The sequence below is a fragment of the Canis lupus genome, chromosome 30 (assembly GCF_003254725.2).
Source record: "Canis lupus dingo isolate Sandy chromosome 30, ASM325472v2, whole genome shotgun sequence".
Lineage (NCBI taxonomy): Eukaryota > Metazoa > Chordata > Mammalia > Carnivora > Canidae > Canis > Canis lupus.
Genome location: NC_064272.1, coordinates 15,548,197 through 15,560,979, shown reverse-complemented (window position 1 = coordinate 15,560,979; position 12,783 = coordinate 15,548,197). Strand labels below are relative to the sequence as shown.

The window sequence follows — 12,783 nt, the reverse complement described above, 5'->3', positions numbered from 1 at the left end:
ACAAGCAGGGAGAGCTGGGAGAGGGAGAAGCAGGTTCCCCTCTGAGCAGGGAGCCCAATTACGAGCTTGACCTCAGGACCCTGGGGTCATGTCCTAAGCCACCCAGGCGCCCCATCTTATAGGGGAATTTTGAATATGAAGTTGATATTATATATCAGGGTATTATTAATTTCCTGATGCAATAATGATCTGAAAACATAAGATAATGTCCTTGTTTTTAGAAAGTACACATAGCTGCATCTAAGAGTGATGCATCACAATATCTGCATTCTACTTTCAATTGATTCAGGGAATACACACACAAACACAAAGTTGATTGTGGGTATACACACATTCACTGGACTATTTCAACTTTCCTGTATGTCGGAAATTCTCAAAATAAAAAGTTGGCAGGAAAGGACTATTAGGGAAAAACTTTGTTTATAGGTAGGCAGTCTTCAAATATAACTTTGAAGGACTATAACCAAAAAGATGGCAATTCAGTTGATTACTAAAAAATCAAACCTGTAATTCCTCCCCTTGGACTTTTTCCTAAGAAAAAAATAAAGTGGCAAGGATTTTCGCTGCAAAATTGTTTGACATCATACTGCTTTTGCAATATTCTAACTGTATAACAATAATGGCATGCTTATGTAAATCATGGTGCATTGGAGGCATTATTCAATGGAGGCATTATTATGCAACCACTAAAGTAATCACTGCCGAGAACATATTGCATACATTGTCCCATGCTGTTACATAAATAGGTGCAAAAATAATCCGAGATTTTATCTGTGCTCTAACTATATAAAATTTGTTGATTCAAGTGGACAGAACGGGAAGTTTATATGGGAAATGCCGTTTAAAACGCAGTTGCCCCGCGTATTTCATTCATTTTGAATTCTAATGATTTTGTGCAACAATGCATATTAAAAAAAAATCGTTACCTGTTATCATTAATTTAGGTTAAGGGCATTAAGGTCAGTTTGTAAATCGTTGAAAAACTGAATGAGATTTTAGGCGCCTCAATTAATTGATGCTTAGCTGGTTTGGGACAGCTACGCACCGTTTCGCCGACTACAAATATAACAAACATTCTGTGTAAACCGTGCTGCTGAAAAGGTCTCCAGACATCACAGCAACACCCACCCCAATGTGTGGGCGAAATGCACATAGATAATCAAGGCAGAAATACTACTACCTGTCAAATAGGACGGGCATGTCAGCCTTTTCTCCGCGAAAGGCTTCTGATTCTACGGTGCCTCTTATTTTCACCAGAATGAGATGGTTCCAGAGTCCCAGGCAAGGGAAGAGACTGTTCCCTTGCCCAGGAGGCTGGAAACTGCTCAGTGTGAGCGCAAGGTTTCCAAGGCCCTTCAGCAGAGATCCTCAGCACTAGACGATTCCCCCGTTGCTAGGCTTCGTTGCCAAGGCACCAACCGTCTCGCAGGAAGACGGGGCAGTGCACTCCCTTTTGGCGTCGTAGCGAATCCTCTCGACGCGCAGCGCGTTTGTTCCGGGCGGGAACACTCAGGCGCTCCGCGAGCGACGGGAAGGCGAGGAGCCGCTGGGAGTGACGCCTCCGAGCCGTGGAGGATTGTGGGAGGAGGTTGTCTCCAATTTCTCCTCCCTCTCCCCCCCTCCCGGCCAAGATGTCTGACATGGAGGATGATTTCATGTGCGATGATGAGGAGGACTACGACCTGGTGAGGCGGTGGGGACGGAACTCTGGGGTTAAGGGTGGTGTCTGGCTTTAGGGGCTGGGGCAGGGGCGACCGCGGCCTCTACCCGTAGAACATGTGCTTCTTCAGTCTCTCCCGGTGCAGTGACAGGACGGGTTTACCTCCTCCCCCTTCCCGCACCGGGCCCGGGCCCTGCTCCTCCAGCATGGGGGAGGGGAGGGTAAAGGAGGCTGCGAGAGGGGTCCCGAGCGTCGCGCTCCGATTCCGAGCGCCTCCTGGTTTCACATGGACACCCCTGGCCTCCGGCGTCCGGTTTTCGGTGCCTTCTCCTCCTCCCCAGGGCGCAGCCGCCTGCGGGATCGGGAAGCGGTCTAGGCCCTGACTGCCCTTTCGGGCCCCGCTTTCCGGGCCCCTCTCCTCCACCCTGGAACTGAGCGAGTGCGAAATCCTGAGAGAAGGGTCTGAGAACTGGGGGGGACGGCCTTCTTCCTCCTAGGCCCGACCGCGAAACGCCGCTTGTGGGTTTCCTGGAAACAGCCTAATAATAAGTCTTGTCCAGGGTCCGTTTTGGTTTAAGGTAAAGGTGCAGCAGAGCATTCAGAGCAAGGATAGCTGTTTCCAAAAAAAAAAAAAAAAAAAAAAGTAAGACTACTTGTTTTGAGAAAAGCTGGGGAGGAGGTTTTGCTTGTTTGTTTTGGTACACGTAGGGGGAGGGATAAAGGAATTGGCCCAGTGGATTTTTTTTTTTTTTTAAGAGATTTCCCAGTATTCAGTGTTAAAAAATATCAACAGTATAAAAATGAACGAATTTATTATGTAGCTGAATGGTGATTTGTAAAGATTTTAAAGGGCTTAACTTAAACAGATTTACAAGATTTAAAAAAAAAATTTACTACCATTTCAGATTGCTTTTGAGAAACAATAACTGTGTGCCAGCTAAGGATAATTATCCGGGCCAAGAATTAGCATCAACTTTGTTTTTTATTCTGGGGGCGTTTTGTGTATGTTTCCTGTATATTACAGTGATGCTGCATTACCGTCAAGTTATGAAGTGGATCCTTAAGGGTATCGGGCTCGTCTTATATTTCAAGTGCCAAATATTCTTAAACATTAATAGTTTCGTCTGAATTCGTGTAAAACTTCTTGGTGTAGTCATTTACAATTAATCTATTTTAAACGAAGGCACATTTGTGAAAGGTAGCGGGAAAGGCTTGCTCTTACCTGAAAATCATAATCGAGGTTTCAGTAATTCTTTAAAAGTTGAATGTCGAATTTTAATTTGGCTAATAGTTAACGGTTTCTGCTTTACGTTTTAGTTTGTGCAGATCAAGCCAGTTGTAGGCAGTGCGTGAAGAATGTGTTACTTGTGGGTTTTTATTGATTGCATGTTTATTTATATTACAGGTATTTTTATGACTGTGGAAGGGCTTCTTTTAAATATGTCTGTATTTTTTATTTTTGCTTTTAAACGTTTCTGCTTATCTTTCCTAAGCAATAGTTTATTGAGTACGTGACTTATTAGCGCTGATAAACTTGAAGATCATCATTGCGAATGTAAGGTAGAAATGGCAAGGAGAATTTTGTTTTCGCATAAAGTACTCAATTTCTGTAAGGATTTTAATTAAACATAGTTTACTTTGGCTGGGTTTTTTCAGCCTTTTGGAGCCTTCACTACGTGTATAATATAAAGTTGAATGTATGGTTGTTTTGACTTTTTTCTCTTAACCAAAAAAAGTAAGATTTTACACTATTACATAATTAAATACCTACCCCCCCCCCCCCCCATACTCTGTTAAATAGGTTTTTGTTCTTCCCCATCTCTGTCCTATGGAGATACCACTCTGGATTCCCAATCAGATACCAAGTAGTGAAAACTTTTATGCTCTGTTTACTATGAGTTAAAATCCTTTGATGGTGAAATGTATTTAGCAGTTTATTATTTGTTTTGTTAATTTCCTTAAACCACTGTATGTTTTTAAAAAAATTGGATTAAGGAGGGGGCACCTGGCTGGCTCAAACTGTAGAGCATGGGACTCTTGATCTTATGGTTGTAAGTTCAAGCCCCACATTGGGTATAGAGATTACTTAAAAATGAAATTTAAAAAAAAAATGATTAACAGGGCAGGTTGCCATTTCATGCTTACATGTTGATAAAAGAAGTTGGGAGTTTGGGATCCCTGGGTGGCGCAGCGGTTTGGCGCCTGCCTTTGGCCCAGGGCACGATCCTGGAGACCTGGGATCGAATCCCACGTCGGGCTCCCAGTGCATGGAGCCTGCTTCTCCCTCTGCCTATGTCTCTGCCTCTCTCTCTCTCTCTCTGTGTGACTATCATAAATAAATAAAAATTAAAAAAAAAAAAAGAAGTTGGGAGTTTTTACATGGTTATTTGCTTGGGACATCGTTTCTTGGGCTTAAAGAGTCAAAAAAAATTGACTTGCTGTTTTAGGGAAATATTTTTTCCTTTCCTTCTTTTTAAGACTTTCTTTGAGAGAGAGAGAGAGTACTAGCAAGAAGGTGCAAGCAGAGGAAGAGGGAGAAGCAGACTCCCCACTGAGAGGGAGCCCACTGTGGTTGAGTGGGGAGGGGATATGATGCTGGGGCAGAGGGCTTGGACTCTGTGCCAGGACCCTGATATTATGACCTGAGCTGAAAGCAGCCACCCAGAGGCCCCAGGTAATTTCTTTTTTATTTAAAAAAAAAAAAAAAAAAAAGTATTGTTTATTGGAAAATTTGCCATCATTTCCTCTTAGTTAAAATGTTAATTAAAGCCATGGGTATTTCTGACCACAGATATATTCAGCATGTCTTTTATAGGTTGTCTGTTGATAAATTTTAATGCTCTAAATCACTTTTTGTGCTTCTGCAATCTTATGGAAATAGGTAGGTAGTATACCACCAGAAAAAGTAAAAACCTGTTTCTAAAACTATACTGTTTTTATATAGGAAAATAATTAATGGTTTGTGCCCAAGATCTAGAAGAAAACAGAACTAGCTTACTTTAAAAAAGAATCAGGGATCCCTGGGTGGCGCAGCGGTTTGGCGCCTGCCTTTGGCCCAGGGCGCGATCCTGGAGACCCGGGATCGAATCCCACATCAGGCTCCCGGTGCATGGAGCCTGCTTCTCCCTCTGCCTGTGTCTCTGCCTCTCTCTCTCTCTCTCTCTCTCTCTCTCTCTCTCTGTGACTATCATAAAAAAAATAAAAAAAAAAAAAAAGAATCAGACATGGGCAGCCTCGGTGGCGCAGTTTAGCGCCGCCTGCAGCCAGGGGTGTGATCCTGGAGACCGGGGATCGAGTCCCACGTCGGGCTCCCTGCATGGAGCCGGCTTCTCCCTCTGCCTGTGTCTCTGCCTCTCTCTGTCTGTGTGTCTCTCATGAATAAAGAAATAAAAATCTTTTAAAAAAAGAAAAAGAAAAGAAAAGAAACAAACATGAAAAAAATTTAATTTGCTTGAGCTCTTATTTCTGAGACCTATTTTATTTCTTTATTAGAGGCAAGAGCGGGCTTTTTTTTTTTTTTTTTTAAGTGGACTCCAGGCCTAGCATGGAGCCGCACATGGGGCTTGAACTCACAACTTGAGCCAAAAATGAAGAGTCGGCTGCCCAGGTGCCCCCAGAAGCAGGCATTTTGTAAGCATGGGAATTTATGTAGCAGTGAATGGAGAAGTAGGAGATGGTACTGGTAAATGTCTTGATTATTTGCTGGTCTGATGATCTAAGTAATAACGATACTGCCATTCATTAAATTAATAAGGCTATTGATACGTTAACTGTATTGTAATTCCACAGTCCGGCCACTAGCTTAAAGTTGCTTAGTACTTCTAATAGTCTTTTTAGAAAGGACTTAAGACAGACTGATTTCATATCAAAAATTACTCTTTAGGGCAGCCCCGGTGGCGCAGCGGTTTAGCGCCGCCTACAGCCTGTGGTGTGATCCTGGAGATCCGAGATCGAGTCCCATGTCAGGTTCCCTGCATGGAGCCTGCTTCTCCCTCTGCCTGTGTCCCAGCCATTCTCATTCTCATTCTCATTCTCTTTCTCTTTCTCTTTCTCTCTCTCTCTCTCTCTCTCTCTCTCAATAAATAAATAAATAAATAAATAAATAAATAAATAAAATCTAAAAAAATTACTCTTTAGTTAATCCTGTGATAGGTAGGGAATTGTATATTTGAATTTAAGTGTTTTTCAAGGAAAAAAAATTGTCAAAAAGGTAGAATAATTCCACTGGGTTAAATATATTGCCAAGGGATGCCTGGGTGGCACAGTGGTTGAGTGCCTTTGGCTCAGATCAAGATCCTGGGGTCGAATCCCCCATAGGGCTCCCTGCAGGAAGCCTTTTTCTCCCTCTGCCTATGTCTGCTGCCCTCTTTCTGTGTCTCTCATGAATGAATAAATAAATATAATATTTTTTAAAAATAAAATAGAATAAAATAAAAAGATAAATATTACCAAACTGTGAGCTTCATATTCTCCTAGTCAAGCTCATAGTTGTTACTAGTGAATGAGTGTTTACTAGTATTGGGGTTTGGGTGGGTTTTTGTTTTGTTTGTTTTTGGCCTTAATGTATTGCATTTTTAGTGCTCTAAATGCTTCTTTTGGGGTTTGGGTGGGTTTTTGTTTTGTTTGTTTGTTTTTGGCCTTAATATATTGCATTTTTAGTGCTCTAAATGCTTCTCTTTCATCTACTTTTTTGAGGTGGGGGAGAGGTGAGTTGTAGCTGTAGTTTATCTTACAGAATCTCTTATTTGTCACCATTTTAACAAGATCAGCAAATGATGGCTTGAACTTTACTTTCTTGTGTTATAAAGAACCTTAAGACATAGTGTAACGAATTAAAAAATAATAGTTAAATTTTTAAAAGGTGCTTTTGAATTACTACAGATAGAATATATATTCTTTGAAAAAGAAGTGGTGATATAGAACAAGTGCAAAAGAATAGCCTTAGGAATTTGTTTATTTAGTAGAAGGGCTGTCACTTGTCATTCATTGTGCATATAAGGAGCTTGGAAGTTCTGGGACTCTCTGGGACTCTTGTCCCAGGAACTTACAATTTCACAAACTGTGGGGGACCTTTAAGTATAGATTTTCAAAGTATATTGTTGATGGTCTGGGCCAGTGTTTTTTATGCTGCACACACATTTGGAATTCTACATATACTCTTCATGAAGAAGAAATTTGATTGTACAGCTGAGGTTTCTAAAAGAAACTTAGTATGTTTAATCATAAATAATTGGAAACAACTCCAAACTATCCATAGTAGGAGAATACTAGTACTATTAATACTAATAATAAATAAATTATGGGGTATCCATGTGATGGAATATTATTTTGGCATTTCAGACCATGCTCTAAACAATACTTAGTGATATGAAAAACTTTGGTAAATTGTATTGGCCGGGATCCCTGGGTGGCGCAGCGGTTTGGCGCCTGCCTTTGGCCCAGGGCACGATCCTGGAGACCCGGGATCGAATCCCATGTTGGGCTCCCGGTGCATGGAGCCTGCTTCTCCCTCTGCCTGTCTCTCTCTCTCTCTCTCTCTCTCTCTCTAACTATCATAAATAAAAAAAAAAAAAAGAGTAAATTGTATTGGCCAAGACTCTTGGGCATAAGAGGAATATTTTCAAACTAGCTTAAAGTCAAAAGAGCATGTATTAGTACACATCACCAGGAAGTAGAAGTGTGGCTGGATTCATGGTTCAGATGATGGTGGTGGGTCTTTTACTGTCTCTCTCATCCTGGCCTGCTTTCCTTGCTGTATTGGCATAATTGCCTTCACATTATACCACAAGATGTAATGCAACATCTTTCTAGTATTATAACCCCAAAGGCAAAAGGATGTTCCTTGCTAGGGCTAACAGCAAAGCCCTAGAAAGGACTTTTATTGACTCAGAGATCCGTGTAGCCTTCTGTGAACAACTGCAGAGAGGGAGATAGATTGCTTGCCCTCCTCTGTGGGTAGGGCATTGTAATCCCTCTCACCTGGGAGAGGAAGGGGTGATCACCAATGCTGTGCAGTGCACTATAAATATTGGATGGGAATAAAATTAGGTTGAGTGGGAAAATACAGAAAAAAATGGAAGATCTGAAAAGTGTCAGGAAAACTAAAATTTGTGTATTTCTTGCAAACTTTTCACAGTGAATCTGTATTTTATTGCTGAGGTGAAAGGGGGCAGATTCTAGGGTACAAATGATGAACAAAAATCTTACTTTGATCATAAGAGCCCAAACAATGATTTTGTCATAGCTCACAGTTTTTTAGAGTTCTTAACAAATTATCTTCAAAGAACCTGAAGCATGTAGCTTTTTAAAATAGGTAATACATGCACATAGTTCAAAATATAAAATTTTTCCTTTCCATTCTTATTCCCCATTTGTCCAGTTCCCATTCCTCCCATACATAATCAAATACATGTTTTTATCTCCTCTTTGTTTTTAAACCAGGATATAGCCTATTATACATACTGTTCTACACTTTTTTTTTAATGTGCCTTAAGGATTATTCCATGTAAGTATGCAAAAAGCGCACATTTCTTTTTACAGCTCTATTGATTGTATGGATGTGCTATACTTTATATAACCAGTTCTCCCTTGATAAGCATTTGGCCTCTTTTCTTTTGCTGTTACAAACAATGTGTAGTTTTGTTTTGTTTTTAAACTTCAGTGATAGAGTTTGTCTTTTGTAGATGTCAAAACCTATTTTGAGTCAGGTTTGATAAATAAGTTGGGCCATCAAGCCGATGATACTCTTTTAGGTTAAAAACATCTAGTGAAGTTTTTCTTCAGAGTTTCAGAAACATTACCTAATAATCCATATCAGTATAATGATTGGAATAATTTTACTACCTCTTGAAATTACTACTTCAAAGATAGACATTGGTTTTGGATATAAGGTTTTTTTTTTTAAGATTGATTGATTGATGAGAGACATAGGTAGAGACACAGGCAAAGAGAGAAAGCAAGCTCCCCTCCGGGGAGCCTGATGTGGGACTCTATCCCAGTACCCCAGGATCACAACCTGAGCCAAAGGCAAATGCTCAACCACTGAGCCACCCAGGTGCCCCTGGAATATAAGTTTTGATGCATTTCCAAAAAGTTCTGTTGCATTACCTCGTAGGTATACTCTGTATAATAAGATTAGATAGGTTCAAACAAGAATAACTAAAATGATAGGTAACAGGAAAAAGCTCTTACATGCTAAGGATAAGGTAAATTTAGGGCTTTTTTCCCTAACTGAAATCTGTAAACTGTGACTATCCAGCACCATGAATTTGTGCTTATGTATTATATCTCAAAATGAACATATGGACTTCAGGGGGAATTAGAAAGTTCCTAGGATTCACCCGCCACATTTGATAAGAGAGAAACTAAGCATCATGTCTGAGTGACTTACTTAAATTTACAGGACAAATTAGTGGAAGAATAAAAAATATAGCCCAAGTCTCATGACATTTATGATTTCCCTCTTTGGAAAATTTAATTTGAAGGCTGAAAGTTTAAGACAAATAAAAGAACGTTCTGATTTACACCATAGATGAATTAGGACCATTAACTTAAGTGAAATTTTAAAAACTCAGGACAACTTTATGAATGGCTGAACCACAAACAACCACCTAGGACTTGTATTATATCTAGTCCTTGAGGATAATGAGACCTTGCCCTTTTGCCTCTGTCCTAGACATCTAGTACAGCTGTCCAGATAGGGTCAGAGCTTGGGAAGCATTGTTAATGATGGGTCTTGTGTTCCTAGAGCACATTTCAAAAACCTATGTTAACAAGGGACACAGGAATGAGTAGAAACAATGAAACTGATCCTGATTAGCAGTAGGTGGATTCCAACATAGAGTCACAATTGCCCCTGGCTGTTTGTTGTATTCTTGTGTGTTATTTTGAAACATTCATCCACTTTTCATTTCAATTAAGCAAACATTTGTTCAGCATTTTGTGTTATACCAGACTCTGGGGATGCCAAAATAAGGAAGAGAAAGTTCCTGCTTTCTGAGAAACTCAGTAGTGAGATGAGGGGAGGTGGAAACAAACAAAATACTGAACAAGGCTCCATGTTACAGATGCCTGTCATGTAGAAGCATGACTAAGGAGAAAATTTCTTTTGCTAAGTAGAACTGGAGGAAAGAACCACAAGGTAAGCCTTGATGAATACATTTTCCAGGAGTGTTAGGACATCATAGGAGAAAAGTGGGACATGTGTTAAGAGGGTTGTTAGTTTAGAATTCCTAGCAGAGTTTATGCCAAAGCAGAGATTTTGAATTGTGTGGCACATTTGGGGGAAGGAAGAGTAGGTTTGGGTGGTGTGCATGGATCACAGATTGCTTTGGGGAGATGTTAAGGCGTGAGTTATTAAATAAGTACTTCAGTGGGTTTTAATTTTTTAATCTCTTTAACAGTGTTTAACTGCTTTTCATATATTGCTTAATTTTGTTTAAAGCAGTCTTAATATATTGATTGAAATAGCAGTTTCTCTTTTTAAAAGCATTTTCTTTAAACTTTTACAAATTTTAGTTATACCCTTCTCATCTGATGTTATTCAGATAACAATATTTAATATTAAAAAAAACAATATTTAATATTTTTGTATAGTCTCTGTTCTAACACTGTGTGTAACCAAGTTATTAGAGATAACATTTTTTTTTTAAGATTTATTTATTTAAGAGAAAGAGAAAGCTCACAAGTGCAGGGAGGGACAGAGGGAAAGAGGAGAAAAATCTCAAGCAGACTCCACGTTGAGTGAGGAGCCAATTTGGGGCTTGTGACCAGAGCCAAAAACATAAGCCAGTCACTCAACCAGCTGAGCTACCCAGGTACCTCAGTCATTAGAGATAACTTTATTTCCCTTTATCCTATGCCCATGTGGTGGGCCCTTTTTATTTTACATCTATAACATCACCTGACATCTTCTATACTTATTCAATTGCCTTCTATACTTACTCTGTCCTTCCTTTTCTCTCTGTCCCACTACTTGGAATCAAACTTCCATGGGCTACTTCATTACTACCAGAGTACTGTTCTTAAAACACAATCTGATTGTTTCCCTGTAAAATGTGTTCAGCGGCTTCACTTAATCTAAACTCCTTGTTAGACTTCTATTGTCTTGTTCCTCAGTCTGATACTAGTTTATCTCAAATCAGTTCTTTATACACAGCCCGATCTATTTATTCATGCTTCTTTCAAATATGCAGTACCATTTCAAGCTTCCTTGCCTTTGCACATGTTAACTCTTTTGTTTCAGGTGCCTTTCCTTATCGCCAGGCAACTCCCATTCATACTTTTAGACTTGCTTCAGGTAACTTTTCCTTCTCGAACTCACTCCTTTCTTTGAGCTGCCAGTATACCTACTATGTGTCTTTATTGTGTTATAGCATTGCTGTTTTATTTGCATATCTGTCTCTGACCATGAGTAGGTTGATGGGAAGGTTTTTTGTTTTTTTTTTGGTTTGGTTGTTTTGTTTTGTTTTGTTTTGTTTTCAGATTTTATTTATTTGAGAGGGTGCACAAGCAGGGGGAAAGGCAGAGTAGGAGTGGGAGAAGCAGACTCTGGGTCCAGTCCCACATCTCTGGGATCATGAGGGCCGCTGAAGGCAGATGCTTACCGACTGAGCCACCCAGGCACCCAGAGGAGAAAGATTTAATTTGCATTTGTATGAGCAACACTTAATTACTGGTATATGCTAAAGATCATTATCATTGAGTGTCTAAATAGGTATCAGTAGACATCTAACCAACAGAATTATTCTAAAGACTTCTCAAAATATCTGTGTAATAACTGAAGAATAGTTGCCGTAGTACACAGCTTGTAATTGATTGAGCTGTTTATGACAGGTTTGAACCTGGTTCAAACCATCTGAATACACTGTTGGAGATCGTAACAGGGGACTGCCTGATTATAAGAATGCCAGTCAGTAACATCAATTCTTACGTATTTATACATTTTGACAATAGCATTTAAGAATTGAATTGCAATTATGCAAAAATGTTATACATGCCACTTCTTCATCCGTATATAGTTGATCTTTGAACGATGAGGTTAGGTATGCCACCACTCCCAGTTGAAGTTCCGTGTATAACTTTTTATTCCCCTCAAATTTAAAGTCATTGCCTACTGTTGACTTATTTAATAACAAAACAGCCAATTAACACATTTTCTATTATATGTATTATATTCTGTATACTTACAATAAAGTAAGCAAAGAAAAAGTGTTATTAAAATCATAATGAGAAAATAGATTTACAGTACTGTATTTATCAGGGGAAAAAATCCACATGTAAGTGGACCCATGCAGTTCAAACTTGTGCTGTCCAGAGGTCAGCTGTAATATGAAAAATGAAGAGAATATATTCACAAAATGTTGAGGACTTGATTAAATCTTATAATCATTGTGATTTTGGGGAGTTATAACATCTAAAGTTTAGAAATATTAATCTGGAGCCAATCAGAAATTGTAGGTAACCATTCTTGTACTATAAAAGCATTCAGTGAATGATAAAGAACTGTATTAGACGTGGTAGAAGATGTAAAGATTCCTGTCTTCAGTGATGCATAATCAGTTCAGTAATTCCTGGGTAACAAATTTTTAATTTTTAAAAATATTACTTTATCTACTTCCCTCTTCTCATATCCTGGCCTACTAAGTTGTTTTACTATAATCCATTATGGTCTAAAAAAGCAAAAATAAATGGACTTTTGGGTGAGAGTCCAAATTCTTAGACTTTAGGATAGATACAAATCAAAAAAAAAAAAAAGTCCAGGTTTAAGGATGTATTCTGAAGGTTTGAGTTGTAGAAAAATCATTTCTTGATCTAGTTACCTGGTCCTGTAAGTTATTGAACAGTTAGCTAGAAAAGACTTGATTTCTGAAGGTATAAAGTAGGTATTATAGCTGTGATTCCTTATTCCCAAAGCTTCCCTGAGGAGGTGATACTATGCAGTAGTAGTTAACCAGATGAAGAGAGAGGGAAAAGAGTTTTGGCCACTTGAGTGGTAAGGCCAGGGTGGCTGCTATGGAATGAATCAGGGAGAGCTGAATTAAAATATATGATCAGATGTGTAGTCAGTAAGATTTTGATGATTTTTGAAATTAATTTTAAGAGCAATATGAAACCATTTTTTA

The 12,783-nt window shown here is 39.1% G+C and overlaps 2 protein-coding genes across 3 annotated transcripts in view; one reads left to right on the top strand and one right to left on the bottom strand.

The window, feature by feature from the left end:
- The window catches only part of GALK2 (galactokinase 2), a 136,592-nt gene extending 135,179 nt beyond the window's left edge, over positions 1 to 1,413 (bottom strand). The window contains exon 1 of the mRNA XM_025472847.3: positions 1,181 to 1,413. Coding sequence (XP_025328632.1) covers positions 1,181 to 1,200 — 20 coding nt within the window. The 5' untranslated portion in view covers positions 1,201 to 1,413. The remainder of the gene's footprint in view (positions 1 to 1,180) is intronic.
- Positions 1,414 to 1,526: 113 nt separating this feature from the next.
- Positions 1,527 to 12,783, top strand: part of COPS2 (COP9 signalosome subunit 2) — a 33,055-nt gene continuing 21,798 nt past the window's right edge. For both annotated transcript variants that reach the window (XM_025472853.3, XM_025472852.3), the window contains exon 1: positions 1,527 to 1,685. In XM_025472853.3, coding sequence (XP_025328638.1) covers positions 1,632 to 1,685 — 54 coding nt within the window. In that variant the 5' untranslated portion in view covers positions 1,527 to 1,631. The remainder of the gene's footprint in view (positions 1,686 to 12,783) is intronic.